A 27,775-nucleotide genomic window follows, 5' to 3' on the forward strand; every position below is an offset into this window, starting at 1 on the left:
CCATTTAGCCCATCCCCCCTCCCACACTCCCTCCAGTAACCCTCTGTTTGTTCTCCATATTTAAGAGTCTCTTCTGTTTTGTCCCCCTCCCTGTTTTTATATTATTTTTGTTTCCTTCCCCTTATGTTCATCTGTCTTGTTTCTTAAAGTCCTCATATGAGTGAAGTCCTATGATTTTTGTCTTTCTCTGACTGACTAATTTCACTTAGCATAATACCCTCCAGTTCCATCCACGTAGCTGCAAATGGCAAGATTTCATTCTTTTTGATTGCCGAGTAATACTCCATTGTATATATATACCACATCTTCTTTATCCACTCATCCATCGATGGACATTTGGGCTCTTTCCATACTTTGGCTATTGTCAATAGTGCTGCTATAAACGTGGGGGTGCATGTGTGGGACTTTAACTTCTACTGATAATAATCTATTGCTCTCCAGACAAAGTCAGCAACTCTGCTTCTTTTTTTTAATTTTTTTAATGTTTATTCATTTTTGAGAGACAGAGAGAGAGCATAAGTGGGGAAGAGGCAGAGAGAGAGGGAGACACAGAATCTGAAGAAGGCTCCAGGTTCTGAGTTGTCAGCACAGAGCCCTCTGTGGGGCTCAGACCCACAAACTGTGAGATCGTGACCTGAGCCGAAGTCGGCCACTTAACCAACTGAGCCACCCAGGCGCCCCAGCAACTCTGCTTCTGACATGTTTCCAGAGGTCCAACCATTTCCCAAAGGTCTAAAGGTGAAACAGTCTTCTCCTTACCCTTCGGCTCCACCATTCTGGGTGGACTTCCCAAAAAGCCTCCAAAAGGGCCACAGCTGACTCCATTCCTAAGAAACTGTTTGTAACATTTCTGCTTGAGCCACCGTCTCCCCAGTCCTTATGCCAGAAGGAGACTGGAGAAGCGGGGGGCTGGATTTTAGAAGCAGGGGGGTGTGAAGCAGTGTGAGTCCTGGCCACAAGCCCTCTGGGTGAACCCCACCAGTGACAGCGTGGAGGTTGTACAGCATCTGATTCCTCACAGGTGCCAACCAGCTTCCTTTTTCACTTAACCGTGCATGTGAATCACCGGGGGAACTTGCTGAAATGCAGACTGGGATTCAATAAATCTGGAGCAGCGCCTGAAATTCTGCATTTCTAACACGCTCCCAGGTGATAGCATGGCTGCCGGTCCACGGACCACACTTTGAGTAGCACCTCATGTTGAGTGGTCCACTTTGAGTCACTACTTTGTGTCTCTTTAAACCAGCAGCGTTGGCGTCACCTGGGAACTCGTTGGGGGAGGGTGTGTGCAGATTTTTGAGTCCCTCCCCAGATCTACCAAATAAGACTGCATTTTAGCAAAATATCCAGGAGATTTACTTGCACATTGACGTTGGAGAAGAACTTTCCAGGGCTCTGATCTGCCTAGAGCTCATCGGGAAACCATGATTTTAAAGCACTCAGCTTATACAAAGACTGTATCTTATGCATTGTTAAAAAGGAGCACCATTCCCATAAATGAGGGGGCTGGCTATCTACATAGAAAATCTTAGCGCTGGAGAGAGGAGATGGCTGAAGGTCTTTGGAAAGCCACCTTGCAATGGGTGACAAGATCCATCAGAGGGAGCCAAAGCCCACACGGTGACCGCTGGCAAGGATGTGGGGAGGAGGAGGAAAGTCCTCTAGGTTTTTGTGTGTGTTTCTTGAGAGGGCGCTCCGTGCGTACACAGGCACGGACTTCTTGGTAGCCATGTAAAATTCGGTTGGAAAATATACTTAAAGAAAAAAAGATGGGAAATAATTGAGCATTATAGCTAAAAAACTGAGAGTAGGAAGAAAGTTAAAGGAAAAAGCCCCGAGTTTTAGAGAATATAGGAGAATGTGATTTATGAAACATACAAGCCACGTAATCTAGGAGAGCATCATTTCCCCCTGGAGTAGGAAATGATTTCTTAAACAAGGCATGGGAAGCACTAACCAACCAGGGAAAGACTGATAAGTTGGAGTGCAGCTGGCACAAGTAATACCTTTGAGAAAGGAGAGGGCCGGGGTGCCTGGGTGGCTCAGTGAGTTAAGCGTCTGACTCTTGATTTTGGCTCAGGTCAAGATCTCACGGTGTGTGGGTTCAGGCTATGCACTGTGTAGCGTGGAGCCTGCTGGAGCTCCCTCCCTCTCCCTCTCCCTCTCCCTCTCCCTCTCCCTCTCTCTCTCTCAATAAATAAATACTTAAAAAAAAAAAAAAAGGAGAAGGCCAAGTCAACAGTAGAAACAGGTGCTTGCCACATATTGAACCAACGTAGGGCTTGCGTCAAGAATACATAACCGAGTCCCACATACCAACAAGAAAACAAAAGCTTGTTAGAAAAGATGGCCAAAAGACTTGAACAGACATGTCACAAAGGGTAAGCTCGATGGCCAATAGAAAAGGTGTTCGGCATCATTTGCACCTGGAAAAATGCAAATTAAAGCCACTGTGAGATACCACAGCATACCCACCGGTGTTGACAAGGGGGGATTATTGTTGGGAGTCTATGATGGTGGAAACTTTGGAATGGAGCTGAGAATTTTCCAGGAAATGGAAGCTACACATACCCCAGGACCCAGCACCTTGCACCCCTAGATTTGCACCCAACAGAAAAGCATGCCCATAGCCCAAAGAGGCATGTACGAGATTGTTCCCCAAATCAGAAGCAGAAGGCAGCTTGATAAATCATAACAAAATCACGCTAAGCAACAACGAAAATGAGCTAAAGTCAAACATATCAGTAAAAGAGTCTGAAAAACATAATGCTGAGGGAAAAGAGCAGACACAAGGGAATATATACTGTATGAGTCTTTTACCACACAGTTCAAAAATGGGTATGATTATGCATAATAATAGAAAACCTATTAACACGCTCTAAAAACCACTCAAACTCATCTGTTTTTAGTGCTTATTTATTTTTGAGAGACAGAGCACAGTGGGGGAGGGGCAGAGAGAGAGAGAAGGAGACACAGAATCTGAAGCAGGCTGTCAGCACAGAGCCCGACGTGGGGCTCGAACTCACAAACTGCGAGATGATGACCTGAGCCGAATTTGGGCGCTTAACCGACTGAGCCACCCAGGCGCCCAAATCTCATCTTTTTTTTTTTTTTTTTAACGTTTATTTATTTTTAAGACAGAGAGAGACAGAGCATGAACGGGGGAGGGGCAGAGAGAGAGGGAGACACAGAATCGGAAGCAGGCTCCAGGCTCTGAGCCATCAGCCCAGAGCCCGACGTGGGGCTCGAACTCACAGACCTCGAGATCGTGACCTGAGCTGAAATCGGACGCTTAACCGACTGAGCCACCCAGGCGCCCCCCAAATCTCATCTTTAAAAACCTGGTAAATGTAAGTAGGTTTGATGGTTAATTTTATGCGTCAACTTGGCTGGGCCCAGCTGTATTTTGGTCTGATCCATTATTCTGGATGTTTCCGTGAGGATGTTTTCTGGATGAGATTAACATTTAAATCAGTGGATTTTGGGTAAAGCAAACTGCCCTTTATGACATGGGTGGGCCTCATCTAATCAGTTGAAGCTATGACTAGAAGAAAGACTGACCTACCCAAGCAAGAGGAAATCCTGCCAGCATGTCTGAGCTGCATTAAGTGCTCTTCCCTGAGTCCCCAGCCTGTCAGCCCACTCTGCAGATTTTGGACTTTCCGGCCTCCCTAATCCCGTAAGCCAATTCCTTAAAATCTCTCTCTCTCTGTACAACCCTGACTAATACAGTAGGTAAAAATAGAGATGTATGTAAAAGGCACAGGCTACGGGGCAAAGACATAAAATAAACATGAGAGTAAAAGATAGAGGATTAAAATGACAGGCAATGGAAAAGGAAACATGGACAACAAGCCAGCATATGAGGTTGATGACTGAATAAAAACAAGCGTAGGGGTGCCTGGGTGGCTCAGTCGGTTGAGCGTCTGACTTCGGCTCAGGTCACGATCTCGCAATTAGTGAGTTCGAGCCCCACGTCGGGCTCTGTGCCGACAGCTCGGAGCCTGGAGCCTGCTTCCGATTCTGTGTCTCCCTCTCTCTCTGCCCTTCCCCTGCTCATACTCTGTCTCTCAAAAATGAATAAATGTTAAAAAAAATTAATAAAACCAAAAAAGCAAGCACAAAAGCAGGTATCAAGGTAACAGGAATGCATCCTAATGCAAAACTGATCATGGAGAAATATCTTCAAAAAAAAAAAAGAAAAGGAAAGGAAAGCTTGGGAATGGCAATGAGAGAGGGGGTGGGGAGAAGGAAGTGGGCTAAAAGCCAGTTAGTGGAACTGAGTGCAGGAAGAATCAGTGTCCCAGTGTCAAGACCTGTTGCCATGGTGACACCCTCCCAGGCAGAGTGGCAGGGTCCTGATGTCTGGGGAAGCTGGATCCTGGCCGTGGTACCCTTTCCTGTCCGACCAGGCTGCTGGTACATGGGCAGACCTAGCGTATCCCCCATCAGCCCACAGCCCAGAGTAACCCCTGCTGATGTCTCTGCGTATTTCCTGCTAGTCCTTTCCCCTCTTGTTTATTTGTGCATTTATAGTAGCCATATCCTATTCTATGTAAATTTTGTATTATGCTTTTTTTTTTATTTTTTTTCTTAATGTTTTTATTTATTTTTGAGACAGAGACAGACCATAAGCAGGGAAGGGGCAGAGAGAGAGGGAGACACAGAATCGGAAGCAGGCTCCAGGCTCTGAGCCATCGGCACAGAGCCCGATACGGGACTCGAACTCACAGACTGTGAGATCACGACCTGAGCCGAAGTCGGACGCTCAACCGACTGAGCCACCCAGGCGCCCCTATGTTTTTTTTTAAAGCTCACATTGCATCAGAAGTACGTTATTGGAAATCCTGTCAAAGACTTGCTTTTTGACAGCTACGTAATATTCCAGCATGTATCACTCATTGGTGGTTTCGCAAATATTTGTTGAGTGCGTATAAGGTGTCAGGTTGTCGTGTGGCTTGTGCAAAGCCACTGTTCATCCGCAGCTAGTGTGGAGCAAATGGTTGAGCCACTGAATGCACTGCAGGAGGTATTTGCATTACTGCTAAGAGGTGCTCGTTGCTGGTTCCTGGGTCTGGAACAGCTCCAGGTAACTGAACTTGCCTGTGCGAACAGGAGGAGCATCACTGTATCTTAGATGGCGCCCATGGGTATGAGCACCAGCCCACGTTCTAAACCTCCCCACTCCGAATTTCCCGGCGGAGGTGAAGGCAAGTTTTAGGACCGATGCTTGTCAGGGACCAACGATACTCTTCCGTGAGCTTCTGTTTTCCATTTTTTCAATGGGTAATGCACTCACGTGGTTCGGAATTCAAGACAGAATAATGTGCACAATGAAAAGGCTCATTTCACTACTTCCTCATCTGCCGGATACCCACCTCAGGTAACCATTTTTATTAATTTTTTGTGTGTATTAATCTAGATTTTCTTCATGCAAATTTGAATGCACATGCTTATTTTTTTTTCCTTTCCAACTTAAAAGGCAGTCTACAACTTACGTAGTTTCACACGTTGCTTTTTGCATTTAACGATATTTCTTGGAGATATTTCCATATAAATACAGACCTTCCTTCCTTGATCTTTATTACTCTTGCGTAGTATTCCAGTGTATGGTTGGCCATAACTCTAACCGATCCTTATTAATGGACATTTGAGTTTGTCATTAGGTTTTTTTTTAATTTTTAAAAATATTTATTTTTGAGAGAGAGACAGAGAGACAGACAGAGCATGAGCAGGGGAGGGACAGAGCACAGAATCCGAAGCAAGCTCCCGGCTCTGAGCTGTCAACACAGAGCCCCGACTCGGAGCTCGAACTCGTGGACCGCAAGGTCATGATCTGAGCCAAAGTCGGACGCTTAACCGACTGAGCCACGCAGGTACCCCTGAGTTTGTCATTAGGTGTGTTGTCCCAAGCAGGCTGTGTTGACTAACCTTGAGCATATTTTGTTATATACACATACTGCTGGGTCAAAGGGTAAACGCATTCGGAATGCTTATGTTGCCAAATTACCTTTAGTAGGGGTTGTGCTAAGGTGCATTCTCACCAGGGACGCTTTTGACCCAAGAGGATTTTTTACTGAGTCGGCAAGCCGAGCGTCTGCTCTACACGAGGCCCCGTGCTAAACAACAGCAACACACGAATAAGATGCCTCTGGGACTTCCTTTTGAGCAGAGGGAGAGACAGGCTTAGTGGACAACCAAGTCAGTTTGTGATAACGTGCTGGAGCATGGCACCGGGACCGTGAGAACGCAGACAAAGGAGTGATTTATCCCGCAAGGAAATCTTCAGGGGAGGCACAGGTAAGCCAGGCCCTGAAAGCAAGTTGCCAAGGGAGGAGAGAGCTGTCTGAGATAGGGGGGAGAGGGGCGGCGGGGTGGGGGGGCATGAACAGTAGCTGAGAAGCTCATTCCAAGAGCCACGGATCGAGCGCTTTGATGGAGCTTGAGGAATTAAGATTGCAGAGGCAAGCAAGGACCTGAGAGAGGCTGAGTCTTCACCCTGAAGGCACTGAGCAGTCTTTGTGGGCTCGTAAGCAGCAGCGACGTGGTTAGAATGTCCCCCCGCCACGTGCTCTGCCCACTCTGGTCCCCTGGATTCCACCCCTCCAGGCACATGGTCGTGTGTGTCCATTTCACCCCAGGGCTTCACCTGATACCTAAACTCAGACCTCACAATAGGCCCCAAGTAGGCCAGTTATGATGCAGGAAGAGTTCGTAACTATCTCTTGGGTTCCCGCTAAACTGTTCTAGAAAGAAACTCCAGGCACTGACACCTCCCATCCTCGCGTATTGCCAGAGTATGATCAGGGAATGGGAGAATGGCTTCCAGAAGACTGGGAAACAGAGGCCCCAAGAAAGGAAGGCTGCAGAGGGCAGGTGGAGGATGCGTGGAGCGCCAGTCAGAATGTATAACACAAGCGATTCCTTTTGGGATAAAGCCCCCCTGTGCTGTCAGCGGGGTCTGAGTCCTACTTCGCCGTTGGGGTGAGCGGAGCCTGGGCTTCGGGTCCTGTCCTTCCCACCCCTCCCGGAACGAGCCAAGGGGAGGATCCCACCCCGGTCACCGTGACCCTTGCCTGTCTAAGGCAGGGCCGCCCTTTGTGACGCTTCCCACCCCAAAACTAAGAGTAGTGAACCCCAGGAAGGGGGTTCTCCTACACCTGACTCTTTGCCTTTCAGGATATGGACCAAATCCTACAAATCAGATCCACGCATCGCCCTCGGAAAATACTCCCCCTTGGAAAAAGAGATCCTAGTAAGTGTCCTGAAGCTGATTCGCAGGGAGGCCCCGCTGGAGCCAGGCAGCCAGGCTGGGAGGGGTGGAGCCAGAGGTTCAAAACCCACCAGCAACAGACATACAAGGTTCCCAGCGGCCTCGAGTCCGCTCGAGACTTCCCACACTTGCACTGCAAATACTATCTTGTTTCAAAGTTCTGATTAGGAATAGCACTGTGAGGGCTGCTGGCTTGTAGGTAAGGAGAGTCAGGATTTGAACTCCGGCCTGTCCGACCCCAAAGCTCCCACCGCAGAGGGGCCCAGACACTCAGCGGCAGGTGGGGACAGGGGCCACCAGGCGATTCTTTCTGGGGGCACCCCCTGCTGCTGCCCCGTTGAGATTTTTGATAGTCCCCTTCACGTTGTCAGCGGCTGGGTGGTGTCCACACCGCGGCGGCAAGGAGATTTCTGACCCACAAGCAAGAGGAGGAGCGGGAAATGCTCAAGGAGCTCCAGTCGCTGTCTCTGGACTACAAGCAGGCGCTGGAGTTCGGAACACAGCATCCCCGTCCCTGTGCCGCCTGCAGGCCCCTGGAAAAACTATGGACGGCCAAGGTGATCGTGCCCCCAGAGGAGTTCAGAATGCCCCAGCGCGAGAAGCTCACTGTCGTCAGGCACGTAGAACGGATGCAGCTTGCTCGAGCCCTACGGAATAAGCAGCTGTTGCCCTACATCGAGAGGCTCAGGGGCTCTTCATTTCTGTCTGGAGGGGGCCTGGGCCCAACGGCAAAAGACAAGACCAGGGAAGACGAGGACAGCGAGGTCGTGGCTTTCTACGACTCTGCCAAGCAAGAGGAGAGAGGCGAGGCAGAGAACAAACCCACAAGCAGACGAGAAATAAAAATGAACGTCATCTTCAAGTCAGAAGAACCGAAACAACGTCTCACATGCCATCCAAACGATCAGAAACCGTTCTTCCCCACCAAGAAAGCGGAACGGTCCATCACTGGCCTAACCAACCGAAATCTTTTCCGCTTAGCTGAGTTCCCTGGTGACCTAATGCTGATGAGTCAGGATTTTATTTCCCGGGGGGTCCACCCCGCTGATATGACAAAGGCCAGTCTCCTGGGGGAAGACAGCATCTGGAAAGGGTACGCGCACAAAGCTCTTTAGTATTAAAGGCTTACTTATTGCCATAGTAACCAAAGACCCTGGTCCTTTTCACTCCTGCAGCTCTGCCCTCAGGGTCCTGGGGTCTCCAGGCTTCTCAGGGTAACACCTGACAGCAGAGGCTTCCTGGTTTCAGGCATCTCTTCGCTCTTGGCTCTCAGCTGGCACCATCATCCCACAGCCCAGGCCTTTCCAGCATGCAGGCCCCTCCGCTTTGCCTTATTTTCAGGGGTCCTATGTCAGTTGCCCACTCCTGTGAAACAAATCACCCTCAAATCCAGTGGCTTAAAACAGCAATCGTTAATGTAGCTTGAAATCCTGTGGGTCAGCAATTTAGGCTGGGCTCAGTTGGGTTCCTCATGTGTCCACAGTCAACCACGGGTCAGTTAGGTGACTCTCCTGAGGGTTGACAGCTATCAGCTGGGAGTGACTGGGCCATATACTTCCTTGCTGCAGCAGGCTGGCCCAGGCCCATTCACAGGGCCACTGCAGGATCCAAGAGAGTAAGTGGATGTTTGCAAAGCCCCTGAAAGCCAAGACTCAGAACTGGCACACAGTCCCTTTGTCACATTCTTTTGGCCACAGCAAGATATGAGGGTGGGCAAGTGGACTTCATCTCTGGATAGGAAGAGGAGGAGGGTCATACTGCAAAGGGCACAAACACAGGGAAGCAGGTATGGCCGGGACCATGATTGCAATCACTCCACCACTGAGTCCCTGGAGCTGGGACCAACCTATAGCCCAGATGGGGAAAAGAATGTTACTTAAGGAGAAGGTTGCCCAGCCAGAAAGTCTAGAGGTCGGTTCCATGCTTCCCACTTCTTGCTTAGGTAAGCAGCTCCTACCTATGAAGGTAAAGCCCACCTGCTCCTGGCCGCCCTGCTCTTGAATCTAGCCAGGGGACTTCCACCTTCCTTCTCAAGCCAAGTGCAGGCACGGGGCATGCACGGATGCCGTGTGCACAGTCCTCTGGGCATGTCTGCAGGTGGGTCCAGGGTCCCTGAGGTCAGCTCTTGCTGCTCCCATTAAGGCCCTGCCTGTGCCCCCGAGGTGGCAGATCCAGGAGGCAGCACCCGGGGCAGCACATTTGGCACCTGAGAAACAGAACACACTCATTTCTTATCTGCATCTGAAGCACAGAAAGGTCTTTCAGTGAATTACACTCTGTCCTCAGCAATCTGCGCACAGTTGGAAAGATGCCGAACCTGCGCCCATGGCCCGCACATTCCTGGGACAAGGCCAGATTTCTCTCTGACTCCCTCTTCTGGGGTTGGGCATGGGGTTCTCACGTCAGCTCCTTCAGAACCCTGCTGCCCTCTCCGCAGAGGCTGAGCCATGGGCAGGAAGGGGGCTTCTCTCTCTCCCAGTTTCCAGGATAACTCTGTTGGTCACAGGGGCCAACTTAACCTACTTCACTTGAAGCATTGTGTAGGTAGATGCTGTGGCTCACGATTCAGGGTGTCGAAATCACGTGAGCAAGGTGCACACACCAGCTGTGTCTTTTCACGATGTCAGCTTTATTCAGTCATAAAGCAAGGTTGTTAACATTCCAACCTCAATGACGTTCCGCGAGGCATTTAACTTGGCTTCGTACACGTCACACGAGACAAAACAAGTCATACATCAGGCCATAAACAACAAGGGAGGAAGGTAACGTGTCCGTGAGCACGTCGTTGGTCTGTGGACTTAGTCTGGTCCTGGCCAGCCCTTGGCATTCTCTGCTTCTTATGTTCAAGCAGTGGAAGATCCCAGTGTTCAGACAGCAGTCGGGCAGAAACCTCGGGGGCAGTTGCCCTTCTTATGCGGTCAGACGTGGAGTCGAGGTCTGGGGAGTCTGACAGTTTCCTGCCAAAGTCCTCCCTTTTTAAAATTAATTAATTAATAATTAATAATAATAATTCATTATGTTCATTCATTTTGAGAGAGAGCATGCACGAGCAGGTGAGGGGCAGACAGAGAAGGAGAGAGAGAGAGAATCCCAAGCAGGCTCTGCATTGTCAGCACGGAGCCCGGAGCGGGGCTCAGAGCCACGATCCATAAGATCATGACCTGAGCCGGAATCAAGAGTCGGATGCTTACCTGACTGAGCCACCCGGGTGTCCCTAAAAGCCCTGCCTTTGAAAAGCTTCATCCTTCAGAGACCTCTTCTGGTTCTACTGATCATTAGTTCCGGGTTCTTTCCGGTTCTCTTGGCCTTGCTGATTATCAGTTCTTGCACCTCGAGTACACTCTGGTTTTAGCGATACCTAGTCTCAGTTACTGCTCTTTGGCTTTTTACATCACTGCTTGACATGAGTGACTCCATCTTGCTCCCTACACTGTTCCTTGTCTCAGCCTAAACATCACCTCCACAGAGACAAAGGTCACCAAGTGCTTCATATATCTGGGCTTCATCAACAAGATGAAGTCGTCCACCCTAAGCTTCCCCACCCCAACACCCGCTGGTGAGGAGGAAGTAGAAAAAGATAGTTATAACGATCTTTCAGCACAGTGTCCCCCAAAAGCAGAATATCTGATGAACTAAGCCGATTTCCTTGTTCCTTGCCGGGGAAGTCTTTTTGACCTTGAACTAACTTGGACTTTTCTAGAGGGCTCCTGGAAAAACTCCAAAGCATTTGTTCTCTCTCCTTATAAAAAGAAAGATATGAAAGTAATTAGGCTTATTTGACATGTTAAATTACATGGAAACATTGTCTGATAAGAAGTGATGTCTGACCCCTTTAGGTTATATTGGGATGGGTACAAATTGTTAATATAAGTTTTCTAGAAACTGTATGACATCCCTTGACATCTGTCCTAGCACAATGTTATCAGTCATTAATTCTAGTTGTTAACTTAAAATGTTGTGTGTCACAGAAATAATGAAATCTCCTTGTCTGTTGCATTGTGATGAACTCTCATCGGATCTTTAACCATGGCCATTTTTGAGGCTTTTGTGTTTTACAGACCATTATTCTTTTACTCTGGTGCTTTTGCAAAAAAGCTCCATTTTCCAAAAGATTCGTGGAAGGAACATGACAAGGAGAGGTTTCTGATAACTTTAAGATCATACCACTGATCTGGGTGAGAAATTCCAGAATTCTAGTGAAAAACCTGGGTTCATAAAACCACTAACAAAAGACCAAAATCAACAAGAATTAATTGCGTGGGGCTGAATAAACTCCTGAGGGTGATTATGACTTTTGCTTTAAAACATCACTAGTTTTGGGCTACCTGGGTGGTTCAGCCAGTTGAGCGTCCGACTTGACTCAGGTCATGATCTCACAGTTCATGAGTTTGAGCCCTGTGTTGGGCTCACTGCTGTCAGCGTGGAGCCTGCTTTGGATTCTGTGTCTCCCTCTCTCTCTGCCCCTCCCCTGCTCACTCTCTCTCTCTCCCTCTCTCAAAAATAAATAAACCTTAAAAAAATATCACTAGTTTCTTAATGTTTTGATTTTCCAGATTTAAGAAGACATGTTTTTCTCTTAAGTTCTTTATGACTTGTAGCAATTTGGTAAAGTCTATCTTTGTGAACGAAAATGAAACAATTACTTTTTTTCCCTCCAGAATTTGGGAATTCTTACTAAATATTCTTATTTTCATGGCAATATAGTTATTTGCAGAAGTTCAATAAGAACCCGATTTATCTCCTTATAACAGGACACAATTTGAAACATTGGTATGTTACCAAGGCTTTGACGGAATGCCATTTTTGACATGAATCAGATGTGACCAGACAACTTTAAAAACTAAGGTTGACTTTACGGAGCCAAAAAAGCCCCTTAAAAAAAAAAAAAAACTGGGCTGGTACCTTGCTTACAGTGTTCCTGGAAGCCTGGCCATCTGACTAAGGAAGGTCACTTCCTGGGAGGCCCAGGAAACCCAGGATATCTTGGGGACCTCAAGAAGAGTGGAACTGATCCAAATCTATAGGTATCATATGCAAAATCTGATCATGAGTCCTTGGCTTAGCTTCTTAGCCTTGAGAGGCATTAAAAAAAATCTAATTTCATGAAAAGTTCTAGCAAAGCAGATTAAAAAGAACAAATACGGTCCCCACTATTCTTGCTGCATTTACATAAGTAATCAGCCCATATTCAATGAGACTAGACTTATATTGCAAACCTTGTTTTGATTATCTCTGAGAGACATGGGGGTAACACTAGAGGGATGATTGTATCTTACTAGAAAACTATAGCACGCCCATATGGGTGGCAGATTCTGCCTTGTTCATTGGCTTTGAGGTTTTGTTATCTACCTGTAAACTGGACTCAACCCTGAATCCTTTTAGCCTCTTCTGATATCTGGCTACAACTCCCCAAATTAATGTTTCCAATTATTCTCCCATCCTCCTGACGTGGAATCATTCAGCACGAAAACTGCTCTTTTCCTGAAGACACTCTAGTTACAGCAGGACAACTTGATATAAACTTCAGAGAAATGCCACCGTGGCTCATGTTTAGACAATTTTTACATCTGTTGCTGTGTGGGCCACTCAGGAAGTTCACCCAGAACATCTGATGATGTTTTTCCTTGCCCTTCCTCTCTGAAACTGGTCATAAAACTCCCATGTGAAAGGGACCTCCCCTGTGCCAGAAGGAAGGAAGTATCCTTATCACCAGAGGTAAGAAACTTGGGGCCAAGGTATCTATACAAATGAAACACATTAAGATCATCCTTATCTTCCTAGTTACTTCTTCACCCTTTACTACTCCCCCCCCCCCACCCCGACAAACCCCTTTGTCTTGTCAGATCTTCACAAATCTACTGTTTGTCTAAAAAGTGTAAAAACTTCTTGCTCTGGTAACTTCTGGTAACTTCGGGTCTTTGTTCTCTTGGGAAGGTTCCCATGTACATGTAACAACTTAGCAAAATTTGACTCCTTTTCTCCTATTAGCCTGTCTTTGTCAGTTTAATTTTTGGACCACGCAGGTATCCTAAGAAGGTTGGAGAAGTTTCCCTGCTTACCACATGCATGGCGGTCACTTTCCCTTAGTGTTTTGTCCATTTCCAAAGGCAGTCAGGGCATAGAACCTGATAAATACCAAGAATACCAAGTATACTAAATATAACGCTCGGAAAACACCCATCCTCAAGGTTTACATAAAAAAAGATTCTTACTGACTTATGTAACCTTAAACTTTATTGGCTAGACTTTGAAAAATTGCATCATGGAAACTGTGACCCTCACTAGAACAATGGCCCATATATTGCTACTTCCGGCTACAATTTCACATCCACCCTGAAAAAAAAAGAACCTCACTCTCTGTTTGAACAATTATCACTCATCTTTGGTACACACTCAGAATTCTTTATATGAAACAAATCCAGAACATTCGGAAAACTTCATTTTCAGGGACATTATCTAAATTCCTATATAGATTAATTACCCGCTTGCACGTCTCTTTTTCTGTTGTATTCTGTGGTAATTGCCACCTGAGTGAGTAAGCACAGATGATGTAAAGTCCACAAAAGTACCCCCAAGCATCACTGGATGTTCACTCCCTGCCAGTTAGACTCATCACTCCCCATTTGGCAAACGCTCTTTCTGGCAAGGCAGATAGCTTTTAGCATCTAAGGCCGGCCATTGTCTTGAAATGCGTTCAATCACAGCTTCTGACGACTCAACTCATTCTCCCATGTCAGGGGTGTCCCGATCATTTGGAAAAAGAGTGTAGAGGACATTCTTTTCTGCTTAGAGGGGAATGTTTTCCATTGAAACCTGAAACACACAGAAACCTTTACATGATTTATAAAGCATTTCGGGTTTCAAAACCATGGTGGCATTGAAGGGCTTATACTCTGGGGGGAGAAAATGTTGACCGATTTTATTTTCATCCTAATGAGTACCGGGTTCATAACCATCCAAAGGTAAACATTATAACCTTAGAACCTGATTCCTCCAGTAGCTGAAGGAAAAAAAGCGGGACAAACATGTTGTCCACATTGCCCCTGCGTCCTGGTTGGCTGTGCCCATAGTGTGCGGGAGGGAGGGTATCCCTTTTTTCCCTTCTGGGCTGTATGGTTGTTCCAAGAATTAAATTGACATAGGACAGATTAACGAGGGGGGAAAATTTGATTATGTATGTACTTATAGAGCCCCCCAAAGGTATGAAACTTGAAAGACAGCCAGATGATTGAGACTTACATACTATCTTGAGAAAAAAAAAAGGGCTGGGAGTTTGGGGCTTCTAGAGAAGGGGGGGTCACGGTTTAAGGGGAAGTGACAGGAAGAAAAATATAAGAAACAAAGGTTAACTTGTGATGCAGGTAAGTCTCTCAGGTGAAACATGAAGGTGATCTCTGGTTGTAGCTCCCTTCCTGGTACAGGTACACTTTCTAACAGAAATTTCCTTTACGAATATGGTACCCTTACAGACGGGTAACCCCCGTTTCACAGCTTCTCCTGCATTTGCGCTTTCTCAAAAGTAATCAGTTCCAAATAATCCTTATACCAAAGAGGCATATTTTGTGATGGTGATATTCTGTTCCCCTTAATAGGTCTTCTGATTTTGAGTTATCTTTGCACTCTTGAATAAATCCTATTTTTGTTGACTATTTTTTTTATGCTGCTAGATTCAATTTCCTAAAAATCTATCCCATTCTATTTTGTTTTCTCTCACGGTGGCATCTATGCTCAAAATCAGATTGCACAGTTTCCTGCCTGTACTGTTCTAGCCCGTCACTCACATGAAATGATAATTGTATTATTGCAAGGTGATAAAATAAATTGAAGAGCCTTTCACCTTCTGTAAGATACTTTATTCTTTGCTAGTGTTTATTTTTGAGAAGGTGGGAGGGGTAGAGACAGAGGGAGACAGAGGATCTGAAGTGGGCTCTGTGCTGACAGCAGAAAGCCTGATGCGGGGCCCAAACTCACAAACTGCAAGATCATGACCTGAGCCAAAGTCAGACGGTAAACTGAGCCACCCAGGCGCCCCTAAGAAACTTTAAATAAGATAAAGATTATTGACAAAGATTAGTTGGCCATACTTTTGTGCGTCCAATTCTGGAGTCTCTATTCTATTCCATTGGTCTATGTGTCTGTTTTTGTGCCAAAACCATGCTGTCTTGATGATTACAGCTTTGTAGTAGAGGCTTTGACAAAGCAGGAAAGAATATCCAATGGAACAAAGACAGTCTCTTTAACAAATGGTGCTGGGAGAACCGGACAGCAAAATGCAGAAGAATAAAACGAGACCACTTTCTTACACCATTCACAAAAACAAACTCAAAATGGATAAAGGACCTGAATGTGAGACAGGAAACCATCAAAACCCTAGAGGAGAAAGCAGGAAAAGACCTCTCTGACCTCAGCCGCAGCAATTTCTTACTTGACACATCTCCAAAGACAAGGGAATTAAAAGCAAAAATGAACTATTGGGACCTCATGAAGATAAAAAGCTTCTGCACTGCAAAGCAAAACTAAAAGGCAACCGATGGAATGTGAGAAGATATTTGCAAACAACATATCAGATAAAGGGTTAGTATCCAAAATCTATAAAGAACTCACCAAACTCCACACCCGAGAAACAAACAATCCAGTGAAGAAATGGTTAGAAGACATGAATAGACACTTCTCTAAAGAAGACATCCAGATGGCCAACAGACACATGAAAAGATGCTCAATGTCACTCCTCATCAGGGAAATACAAATCAAAACCACACTGAGATAAGACCTTATGCCAGTCAGAGTGGCTAAAATGAACAAATCAGGAGACTATAGATGCTGGAGAGGATGTGGAGAAATGAGAACCCTTTTGTACTGTTGGTGGGAAGGCAGACTGGTGCAGCCACTCTGGAAAACAGTGTGGAGGTTCCTCAGAAAATTAAAAATAGATCTACCCTCTGACCCAGCAATAGCACTTCTAGGAATTGACCCAAGGGATACAGGAGTGCTGATGCATAGGGCACTTGTACCCCAATGTTTAGAGCAGCACTCTCAACAATAGCCAAATTATGGAAAGAGCCTAAATGTCCATCAACTGATGAATGGATAAAGAAATTGTGGTTTATATACACAATGGAGTACTACGTGGCAATGAGAAAGAATGAAATATGGCCTTTTGTAGCAACGTGGATGGAACTGGAGAACGTTATGCTAAGTGAAATAAGTCATGCAGAGAAAGACAGATACCATATGTTTTCACTCTTATGTGGATCCTGAGAAACTTAATAGAAGACCAAGGGGGAGGGAAAGAAAAAAAAAAGTTAGAGAGGGAGAGAGCCAAACCATAAGAGACTCTTAAAAATTTTGAATAAACTGAGGGTTGATGGGGGGTGGGAGGGAGGGGAGGGTGGGTGATGGGAGTTGAGGAGAGCACCTGTTGGGATGAGCCCTGGCTGTTGTATGGAAACCAATTTGACAATAAATTTCATATAAAAAAATTAAAATACATAAAAAATTTCAAAAAAAAGATAAAGATTATTGAAGACTTTTTAGTTTTATTTTGTAGTATCTGGACATAACCAATTTCAGCACAGTTTGAGAGGGATGGGATATGATATTTCATCGCCTTCCTAGATTGTTGTGGTGCCCACACCCATCTACAGCCCAGCTGGGTGCGGTGCGATGTCACCGTGTGCCAGGGGGTATCACTCCTCCGGGCTCCCTCACCTTCAGGACTGGCTCAGAGCCCACTGACTGCCCCTCAGCTGCACCCGCAGCAGAAGGACTGGCACCCACACTCCGCCCCAGTGACCAGAACAGCAAGGCAAGCTCCCCTGTCCTGAGTTGTCTCCTCCCCCATCTGCACACACAGCCCGCCTGCCAGCCCCTCCCAGACAGCAGCCTCTCCTGGCTCACACTCCTGCCATGCCTCCTGGGAACACCAGAGGGCGACACAGCTGTGCCCTGGGCCTGGGCCACACAGCTGTGCCCTGGGCCTTCTGCTTCTAGGGAACTTGTTACTTCGTTCCCTTTGGGTGCCTGTGATGGTCCCTCCCAGGAGGCTGTTCCGCAGTGTTTTGCTCTGATAAAGAGCCCAGTAAAGAGCGGCCTCTGCCTCCTCTCCCCACCTTTATGAAAACGGAGTCCTTCTGTGATCTCAGCAACAGCGGGGTTGATATTTCCCATTTCACCCTGATTCTCATGGCGGAGTGGGGAGGCTGCCCAGCGGCTCCCTGGATACTGCTCCCCAGACCTGTTCCTGGTTCAAGGAGCCCTGGAATGAGCAGCACAGATTCTGCCCCAGGTGGGGACGCGGTTCCAGACAGGTGTGATCAGGGAAGTTTCCACGTGAGCCCCGCGGGGACGGCCTCAGCTCAGAGCCGCTGCAGGGGCCATGGATGGACGTGATTTTCCCGTCGATTACTCTGATGGCTGGGACACAGGGTACCAAGTCACAGGTAGCCTTGCTACGTGCCAACTGGGAGGAGGTGGTCAGCTCAGGGCAGCCGGCAGCTGTGGTGTGATGCATTTTCAGAAATCGCACAAGTCTGCGATTCATCACAGCCCTTAGGAAAAACTAAGTTGTAAGAACTGAATACGCGAATTCATTCAGTTGCATTCACAGCAAAGGTGATGAATGCTCAAACTCATCATTTCGCTGTTACTTAGCTCCATTCTGTTATAATCTCTCCCTCAGGGTGTATCTATGATTGTATCTGGTGGATATTGTTTGTCCGGCGGGGGGAGGGGAGGGGTGACAGCACATCCTTCCCAACTGCGTGTTCAGTGATGTGACGCTGGTGGGAGATATTGGCCACAGTGGCAGATGAGACACCACAAAAATCCTGCCACGACTCAGGACCACACCCATTGCCAATCATGAAATGTTTCCCAACCTACCGTGCCCACATTCACCAGGAATGGGCCTCGGGGAGCTTGAAAGCCATCCAGGGGTCTCCATGAGTTGAGATTCCTTCTTTAGCATTGCATCTTAGAAAAAGAAAATGCACTTCGGTAGGTTTGGCATCTGAAGTCATCTGGGTGAAGAGACTCCTGGCAGCTTGAGAAGGCGCCGGTGAAAGCAGGGCCCACATGAAGCCCAGGTGGGGTGATGGTGGTGGGCCCGGGCCTGCTCTGGGTCCCTGAGAGGGGGAAGGAGCCCAAGTAGCGGTTGGGGCAGGTCAGGGCCAGGGAGGCAGGAGGTGGGGGCTACGGCTCAGAAGGCAGGCGCCACACGTCTTGTCTCCCTGCCCGAGCCCAGCACCCCAGACCCTCTCCTGCCCTGCTTTGCCAAGGGGAAGTCTGAAGCCTCTGAGCCCCAGCTTGGGGTCTCTAGCCTGAGGCCACCTCCAGGTGACAGCTCCACGTCTCCAGGATTCTACGTTTTTGTGTGGCCGGAAGACAGTACCGTCCACGCTCTGAAACGAGGACCAGCGTGCCTGACAGGTCACAAACACACATTTGTGCCCCAGAGGCCAAAGCCCCAACTGTGAATGAAGGCATCCTGTGGGGCCTCCGCGTCCCTGCACAACAGTGGTGCTCAGCCCTGGGCTGCTGCTCAGAAGGAACAGGAGACAATTGGGACAATTGAGACAATTGGGACAATTCCCAAAACAAGCTAAGAAAAAGTTTAACAAGAAATGTGAATTAAGAAGGGAGAAATAAGTCAAAGAATGTAAGTAACCATAATAAAAGTCAGTGGGTTATATTAATCTGTTAAGAAAAAGATTATCGTATAAGCTGTTAGGAGCATGAACTGATACAGAGACTTGGAAACTGGTGTGGCAGGGTCTGTACAAATGAAATAAATATTCCCACAAAAATGACTCCAGCCCATTGGCCCAGTGACCTGCTTTCTTCTGGTCAAAGATATGGGTTAGAATATTGATAGCAGCACTTTTTTCCAGGCTGCTGGACCTACACAAGTCCCAATGCAGAGAAAAAGGGGGAAAACCTGGGGCTACATCCACACAGCGAAATGCTAGGCACCAATGAGAGTAAACGGTGTATGGCGACCCAAAAGGCAACCAGGGAACCTCAGAAACGTAACAGTGGGTGAAAGAAGCCAGACATAGAGGAGTATGCACTGACGCATCCCGTGGAGGTCAAGTACAAACCAGGGAAGCCTACTCTGTTCCCCTTAGGAGAGCGGAGTGGGTGCAGGGACGGCAAGTGGTCATGACAGGAATTCTTGAATGCTGAAAACGACTTGTACGCTGAAGACAGTTACACATTTATATGTACTTATGCATGTAAGTTGTACTGCAGTAAATGGTCGAATGCATGATTTACTGTGTAAACAAAGACATGCAAACGTGGAAATAACTGCTGAAAATAGCAACCCATCCCTCCCCAAAATGTGCTGAATCTGAAATAATTCTGTAAATAATATATTTATTATACAATAATATATTGCTCTTATTTAATTGAATATTTAATCTGTAATTTATAATTAAATAATTTAAATACAGTGAATTTATTTACAGTAACAATTTAAACAAATACTTTTAATTAGTTAATAATTAAAATTAAATAACTTTACTTTTAAATTATTTTTATAAAATAATTTCAATAAATTTATGTATTTATATAAAATTTATAGTTTAAGTAATTGAATACAGTAAATTAAATCAGGATGGGATTCACCCAGGTTCCTGGCCGTTTCCATTGTCCCCTCCTCCTCTAGCTAAGGCTGAAGGGAGGTATTTTGTTGAAGGAGAGTGTCTGGGAGAGTGTCACCCATGGGGCTTCTATGAAGGCAACAAGCAGATTGCTCCCAGTCTCTAAATTGAGCGGGAGAGCAGAGAGAGACCCAGGAGAAAGGGGCCTATGGACCATGGTTACCTGCACTGAGTAGCCAGGCCCACGGGAAGGCGCTGAACAGCTCCGTCTGAGCGGTCCCAACGCCAACCTCAGGAGTGAGGGTGGCTTTGAAGGCCTGTGGTTATATAGACACAGTTCCTGAGATCTGATCCCCTGCCCTCCTCTGCTGCATCGGCCAGAAGTGTCTCAGGAGCCCCCAGAGTGTGTCAGGATTTGCTGTGTTCTATGGGGCTAAGTAAGTGTGGGGATCTGCTCATCATCCCTTGTCCCCCTCAGCCAGGTTCAGGTCCTTTCTGGCCTAGACTGAGAAGTGATGGACAGATCTCCTCCCCTGCCCTCCCCGTATCGTCCTGGATGAGACTCACAAGGTGGCCGCAGCCCAGCACGACCTCCTGATGGGAAAGCCATCCTGCTTAGGGTTAACGTCGAACATCTTTCCCTCTGTTGAGTTACAGAACATCTGGCAGGCCCTGTGTTCTGGACAGGTAAGGAACCGAGACCAAGAGATTTGCCCAAAGTCAGAGCGTGAAAAATGCAGAACCAGAGGAGGACTGACCTCTGAGGTATCCATTCTCACTAAGAGCCCTGTATTTGTCCCTTGGGGCAAAACCACCTAAATAGTCACCTGGCAGGTCCAGGTGTCAATCAGAGCAGCTGTGGGGCGGATCAGCCTCTGGGGACACGTGGCCACATGGATGACAGTGTATACTTCTCTTCATTTGGCATATATCCATAATACAGAAACACACACGGCTAGTCCCAGGCAGTGTCACAGCCACAGGAACACAGCATAGCCCTTATTGAAGACGGTCTGACAGACTCTCGATGTGACACAAGAGGTACCAGGTGGCCCAGCATCGCCACCAGGTTTATATCTCCGGAAATGAAAACACGTCCGCACAGAAACTTGATGATGAATGTTCATGGCGGCAGTATTCCTAAGAGGCAAAAAGTGGAAACAGCAGTAATGTCCATCCGCCAAAGAGCAGAGAACAAACTGTGTCTATCCAGGCAACGAGAGTCACGTTCAGCATCAAACGTCCTCACCCCTGCAAGTCCCATGTTCCCCGAAAGCAAAGTGCTTGCCCCTCAGAGGTTCTTGGAAGCACAAGACCAGGCTGTCCTCTGTTCCAGCCCCCAAGCTGAGCAGACCTGCCCCAGGTCTTCACTTTTGGAGATCCAAGCAGTTTGGGGAAGGTTTTACAAAACACCTTTCCAGGCCGTCCTGACAAAATGTCCCCTTCAGCCTCCAGGGGCCCTGAGGTGTATACGCGTATCTGCATGCGTATCTACAGTTACGTGCTTCACCCAAAACTCCAAAATCCAGGCAGAACTGTCGGAAAATACAACCCAATAAATATCAAGAGTAATCATGGGGATATATGTGAATATGAGAGTTGATAAAACACTCATCCTGAAGGTTTGCATAAAATAACTCTGAAAGACTTAGGTAATATCCAGCTCTATCGACTGGGCTTTCCAAAGTCAAATCAAGAAAATTGTGCTGCCGATCAAATTCATGACTGCGTATCACTCTCTTCAGCTATAATTTCATGATCAAGTGGCAACCGACCACCTCAGGACTATCTAATAGGTACTGATGTATCCATACACATTATGGAATATTGTGTTACTGGTTTGGAAGTTTGGTAATAGATTTACCCTGCCAACACTTGGGGTTTCTTTTCTCAATCTGACGTCAAATTCGATGTTTATCCAGGATGATAGAAATAGCTCTATAGCCTTCATTTTAACTGCTGTAAGTGTTTCATTCCACAAAACACCTAAAATCAATTCATTTATACACTTTCCTGTTAGTGAACTTTTATATTGTCATTGATCATTTGTGAATGGTAGAAGGGAACACGCTAGTTTCTTCACCTGTATATGAACATCCACTTGTCCCTCTGCCACTGGTCCAGCTGTCTCTCCTTGTGCCAATAACATGATAGGCTAATGGCCACAGTTGTAGAACTGTCCTTAATGAGCAGCAGGTGCATTTTCTCTTCGCTATGTGTGATTTCTCTTCCTTCTCAAAATTGTTGTGGCTATTCTTTTTTTTAAATTTTAATGTTTATTATTTTTGAGAGACAGAGAGAGAGAGAGAGAGAGAGAGAGAGAGAGAATGAGCAGGGGAGGAGCAGAGAGGGAGACACAGAATCTGAAGCAGGCTCCAGGCTCGGAGCTGCCAGCACAGAGCCCGACGCGGGGCTCGAATCCACGAACCATGAGATCATGACCTGAGCCGAAGTCAGACGCTCAACCAACTGAGCCACCCAGGTGCCCCGTGGCTATTCTTGACCCATTGTGCTTCCATACTTGCTTTGGCTTATCTTGTCAAACTCCAGGAAATTTGATATTTTTGGAAGCACATGAAATCAGTAGGTTTCTGAAAGAAGTTGACAATTTTATAATATCAAAGGTTTTGAACCATTAACATCTATGTCTCTCCATTTCACATTTTCTCTTAGGTCTTTCAATACTTCCTTCCATAGAAACCAGATACACATAGTATTACAATAAGAAGTGTTATCTTTTTCACACATGGACCCAACAACCTTAATCTTAATATTCCTTTAATTTTTTAATATTATGACACAGCCATTCTGTACATTTCTCATGCTCATCAAGTTCGATGGGTCTCAATCACTTTTCTCTCTGTCCCCCATCCCCTCTGGCAACCACCGCTTTGTTTTCTGTAGTTGAAAGTCTGATTTTTCCTGTTTGTGTACGATTTAATGTAGATGAATTAGATTTTCCATGTTTACTATACTGGCTAAAAATAATAAGTTCTTCTTTGTCAATATTTAAAGTCCCCTCGTCTTTTTCCTGTGGGGAAGTGAGCCACAGTAACTAGAGCCCCCATCACAATGTTGACTAAATGTCATGACAAACACGTACCACTCTTAATTTTAATGGAATTGCTTCCAAAGTCTCACCCCAAAATTCAATATTTGCCAGAGGTTTTTTCTAGTTGTATTTTGTGACGTTCAGCTCTTTCCCTTTAATGACTAGTCTCTAAAAGATTTTTTGTCATCATTCATAACTATTGAATTTCGTTCAATTTTCTTTATAACTGATTGAAATGTTAATAGGAATTTAGTGTTAATTCTGTTACCATGAGAAATGACATGAATAGATGTTCTGATTTGAAATATCTTTGCATCCTTAAGATAAATCTTTGTTTTTAAGACTTTCCACACTACTAATTTTAATTTCTGAAATTCTCTCCTATTTGATTTTATTTTACCTTATGTTTGCATCCACGTTCATAAATTAGATTTCCTAACATTTCCTCCCCTGTACTGCCCTTGCCCTTTGCTTCTGTCAGAATACAAGTATATCAGATTGTTCTAAACTTGTAAAATGAGTTGGATAGCCTTTTGGTTTCCTCTAAGATAGTTTGAATACGATGAACATGATTCAACACAGTGATGTTTCCTTGTAACACTGTCTGGAACTATGGTCTTTTGGAGCAGAAAACTTTTGCTGATGAATTCCATTGTGGTAAGGCAATCAAGAAGTATGTACTGAATCAAGGAATTGATGCACGGATGAAAAAATTATTATTAAGGGAATCTGTGGCATTATTCGTGCTTCCTTAAGACTCATTTCTGAAAGCAGTTTTAGGTTCACAGCAGAACTGAGAGGAAAGGACAGAGATGTCCCACATCCCCCCTGCCTCCCACCTACGCATCAGCACACCCCCTTTATCGTCAGGACCGACCAGAGAGCTCCATCTGTTACAAATGGTGAATCTACGTTGAAACACTGTGATCGGTTGAAGTCCACGTTCACAGTAGCACTCACTCTGGGTGTGTATGTTCTGTGGGTTTGGACAAAAGCACCATGACATTTATCCATCCCTGGAAAATCATACAGAGTGTTTTCCTTGCCCAGAAAGTCCTCCATGCTTTGTGTATTCATCCCTCACCCCCGCCCCTGGCAGCCCCTGATCTTTTACTGTCTCCATCATTTTGCCCTTTCTAGAAAATCACACAGTGACTGAGAACAAACTGAGGGTTGGAGGGGGGGTGGGAGGGAGGGGAGGGTGGGTGATGGGTATTGAGGAGGGCACGTTTTGGGATGAGCACTGGGTGTTGTATGGAAACCAATTTGACAATAAACTTCATATATTGAAAATAAGTAAATAAATAAATAAATAAATAAATAAAATAAAAATTAAAAAAAAAAAAAAGAAAATCACACAGTGAAATTGCACAGTCTGTATCCTTTCCAGATTGGCTTCTTTCACTTAGCAATTTGCATTTAGCTTTTCCCCCCATGTCTTTTCATGGCTTGATAGCTCATTTCTTTTGAGTGCTGAATAACATTCCACTGCCTGGAAGGAAATTCCATTATCCAAAGTCCCTTTACTCATTCACCTGCCCGGGACATCTTGGTTCCTTCTGAGTTTTGGCAATTATGAATATAGCTACTGTACCATCCAGGTGAACACATGTATGAGCAAAAGTTTTCAACTTCCTTGGGTGTCTGTTGATTATATTACCATGGCTTTCCCTGAAACATCCATAATTCAGAAATCAGGTCCACACATTTTTAGGAGCTACAATGGACGTTTTGGAACTGATGCTTACACAACCTTCATCAAAAACCAAGCCTGTTACTTGGCTTACTGGGTAAGAAAGGTTACTTCTTGGTAGGATATTGGGGGACCATGAAAAGAGAAGAATTCACCCAAATCCATGGGTATGGCAGGTGAAGTCTAATGACCAATCCTTGGCTTGGCTTGGTTTTCCCTTTCATGCTCTGAGTTTTTGCTTTGCAGTTATGTGGTTAGGTAGGCAACTGATGGTAGTGATTGTGTCTTCTTTATTATTGCTGTTTTCATTATTTTAGTATCTATTTAATTGATTTGTATATTAAATAGCATATTATTTTGTATCATTATTTCAAATTCATCACATTTTGGAAGGGATGGGTTGCTATTTTCAGCAGTTATTTCCAACCTTCCGTGTTTTTGTTTTAGGTTGATGTCACGGAAAGTAGAATGTAGCTAGATTTTTACAAGTTCCTACTCATGCGTTTGACCATTTACTACAGTACAACTTACGGGCATGAGTACATATAAATATGTAACTATCTGAAGTGTACAGCCTGTTTTCAGCATTTAAGAATTCCTATATTCTTAAATGGGGAGTCCCTTTACCCTGCCCCTCCCCCAAAGGGAACAGAGCAGACTTCCCTGGTTTGTACTTGACCTCCACGGGATGCGTCAGTATGCACTCCTTTATGTCTGGCTTCTTTTACCCACTGTTACGTTTCTGAGGTTCCCTGGTTGCCTTTTGGGTCGCCATACACCGTTTACTCTCATTGGTGCCTAGCATTTCGCTGTGTGGATGTAGCCCCAGGTTTTCCCTCTTTTCCTCTGCATTGGGACTTGTGTAGGTCCAGCAGCCTGGAAAAAAGTGCCGCTATCAATATTCTAACCCATATCTTTGTCTGACCAGAAGAAAGCAGGTCATTGGGCCAATGGGCTGGAGTCATTTTTGTGGGTATGCGTATTTCATTTGTACAGACCCTGCCACACCAGTTTCCAAGTCTCTGTATCAGTTCTAGCTCCTAACAGCTTATACGATAATCTTTTTCTTAACAGATTAATATAACCCACTGACTTTTATTATGGTTACTTACATTTTTTGACTTATTTCTCCCTTCTTAATTCACATTTCTTGTTAAACTTTTTCTTAGCTTGTTTTGGGAATTGTCCCAATTGTCTCAATTGTCCCAATTGTCTCCTGTTCCTTCTGAGCAGCAGCCCCGGGCTGAGCACCACTGTTGTGCGGGGACGCGGAGGCCCCACAGGACGCCTTCATTTACTGTTGGGGCTTTGGCCTCTGGGGCACAAATGTGTGTTTGTGACCTGTCAGGCACGCTGGTCCTCGTTTCAGAGCGTGGACGGTACTGTCTTCCGGCCACACAAAAACGTAGAATCCTGGAGACGTGGAGCTGTCACCTGGAGGTGGCCTCAGGCTAGAGACCCCAAGCTGGGGCTCAGAGGCTTCAGACTTCCCCTTGGCAAAGCAGGGCAGGAGAGGGTCTGGGGTGCTGGGCTCGGGCAGGGAGACAAGACGTGTGGCGCCTGCCTTCTGAGCCGTAGCCCCCACCTCCTGCCTCCCTGGCCCTGACCTGCCCCAACCGCTACTTGGGCTCCTTCCCCCTCTCAGGGACCCAGAGCAGGCCCGGGCCCACCACCATCACCCCACCTGGGCTTCATGTGGGCCCTGCTTTCACCGGCGCCTTCTCAAGCTGCCAGGAGTCTCTTCACCCAGATGACTTCAGATGCCAAACCTACCGAAGTGCATTTTCTTTTTCTAAGATGCAATGCTAAAGAAGGAATCTCAACTCATGGAGACCCCTGGATGGCTTTCAAGCTCCCCGAGGCCCATTCCTGGTGAATGTGGGCACGGTAGGTTGGGAAACATTTCATGATTGGCAATGGGTGTGGTCCTGAGTGGTGGCAGGATTTTTGTGGTGTCTCATCTGCCACTGTGGCCAATATCTCCCACCAGCGTCACATCACTGAACACGCAGTTGGGAAGGATGTGCTGTCACCCCTCCCCTCCCCCCGCCGGACAAACAATATCCACCAGATACAATCATAGATACACCCTGAGGGAGAGATTATAACAGAATGGAGCTAAGTAACAGCGAAATGATGAGTTTGAGCATTCATCACCTTTGCTGTGAATGCAACTGAATGAATTCGCGTATTCAGTTCTTACAACTTAGTTTTTCCTAAGGGCTGTGATGAATCGCAGACTTGTGCGATTTCTGAAAATGCATCACACCACAGCTGCCGGCTGCCCTGAGCTGACCACCTCCTCCCAGTTGGCACGTAGCAAGGCTACCTGTGACTTGGTACCCTGTGTCCCAGCCATCAGAGTAATCGACGGGAAAATCACGTCCATCCATGGCCCCTGCAGCGGCTCTGAGCTGAGGCCGTCCCCGCGGGGCTCACGTGGAAACTTCCCTGATCACACCTGTCTGGAACCGCGTCCCCACCTGGGGCAGAATCTGTGCTGCTCATTCCAGGGCTCCTTGAACCAGGAACAGGTCTGGGGAGCAGTATCCAGGGAGCCGCTGGGCAGCCTCCCCACTCCGCCATGAGAATCAGGGTGAAATGGGAAATATCAACCCCGCTGTTGCTGAGATCACAGAAGGACTCCGTTTTCATAAAGGTGGGGAGAGGAGGCAGAGGCCGCTCTTTACTGGGCTCTTTATCAGAGCAAAACACTGCGGAACAGCCTCCTGGGAGGGACCATCACAGGCACCCAAAGGGAACGAAGTAACAAGTTCCCTAGAAGCAGAAGGCCCAGGGCACAGCTGTGTCGCCCTCTGGTGTTCCCAGGAGGCATGGCAGGAGTGTGAGCCAGGAGAGGCTGCTGTCTGGGAGGGGCTGGCAGGCGGGCTGTGTGTGCAGATGGGGGAGGAGACAACTCAGGACAGGGGAGCTTGCCTTGCTGTTCTGGTCACTGGGGCGGAGTGTGGGTGCCAGTCCTTCTGCTGCGGGTGCAGCTGAGGGGCAGTCAGTGGGCTCTGAGCCAGTCCTGAAGGTGAGGGAGCCCGGAGGAGTGATACCCCCTGGCACACGGTGACATCGCACCGCACCCAGCTGGGCTGCGGTTGTCTGTAACCTCAGGCTGCACCTGTTTCCTTAAAGATCCTGGGTCCACC

General features: G+C 46.6%; 1 protein-coding gene across 1 annotated transcript; it reads left to right on the plus strand.

Annotated features, from left to right (window-relative positions):
• Positions 1-6,738: 6,738 nt before the first annotated feature.
• CD2H10orf120 (chromosome D2 C10orf120 homolog) lies at positions 6,739-8,422 on the plus strand. The gene is made up of 3 exons (XM_060641280.2): positions 6,739-6,984; positions 7,180-7,255; positions 7,645-8,422. The coding sequence occupies exons 1-3, from the start codon at positions 6,800-6,802 to the stop codon at positions 8,386-8,388; spliced, it is 1,005 nt and encodes a 334-aa protein (XP_060497263.1). The 5' UTR covers positions 6,739-6,799; the 3' UTR covers positions 8,389-8,422.
• The last annotated feature ends 19,353 nt before the right edge of the window (positions 8,423-27,775 follow it).

The sequence above is a fragment of the Panthera onca genome, chromosome D2 (assembly GCF_046562875.1).
Source record: "Panthera onca isolate mPanOnc1 chromosome D2, mPanOnc1 haplotype 2, whole genome shotgun sequence".
Taxonomy (NCBI): Eukaryota; Metazoa; Chordata; class Mammalia; order Carnivora; family Felidae; genus Panthera; species Panthera onca.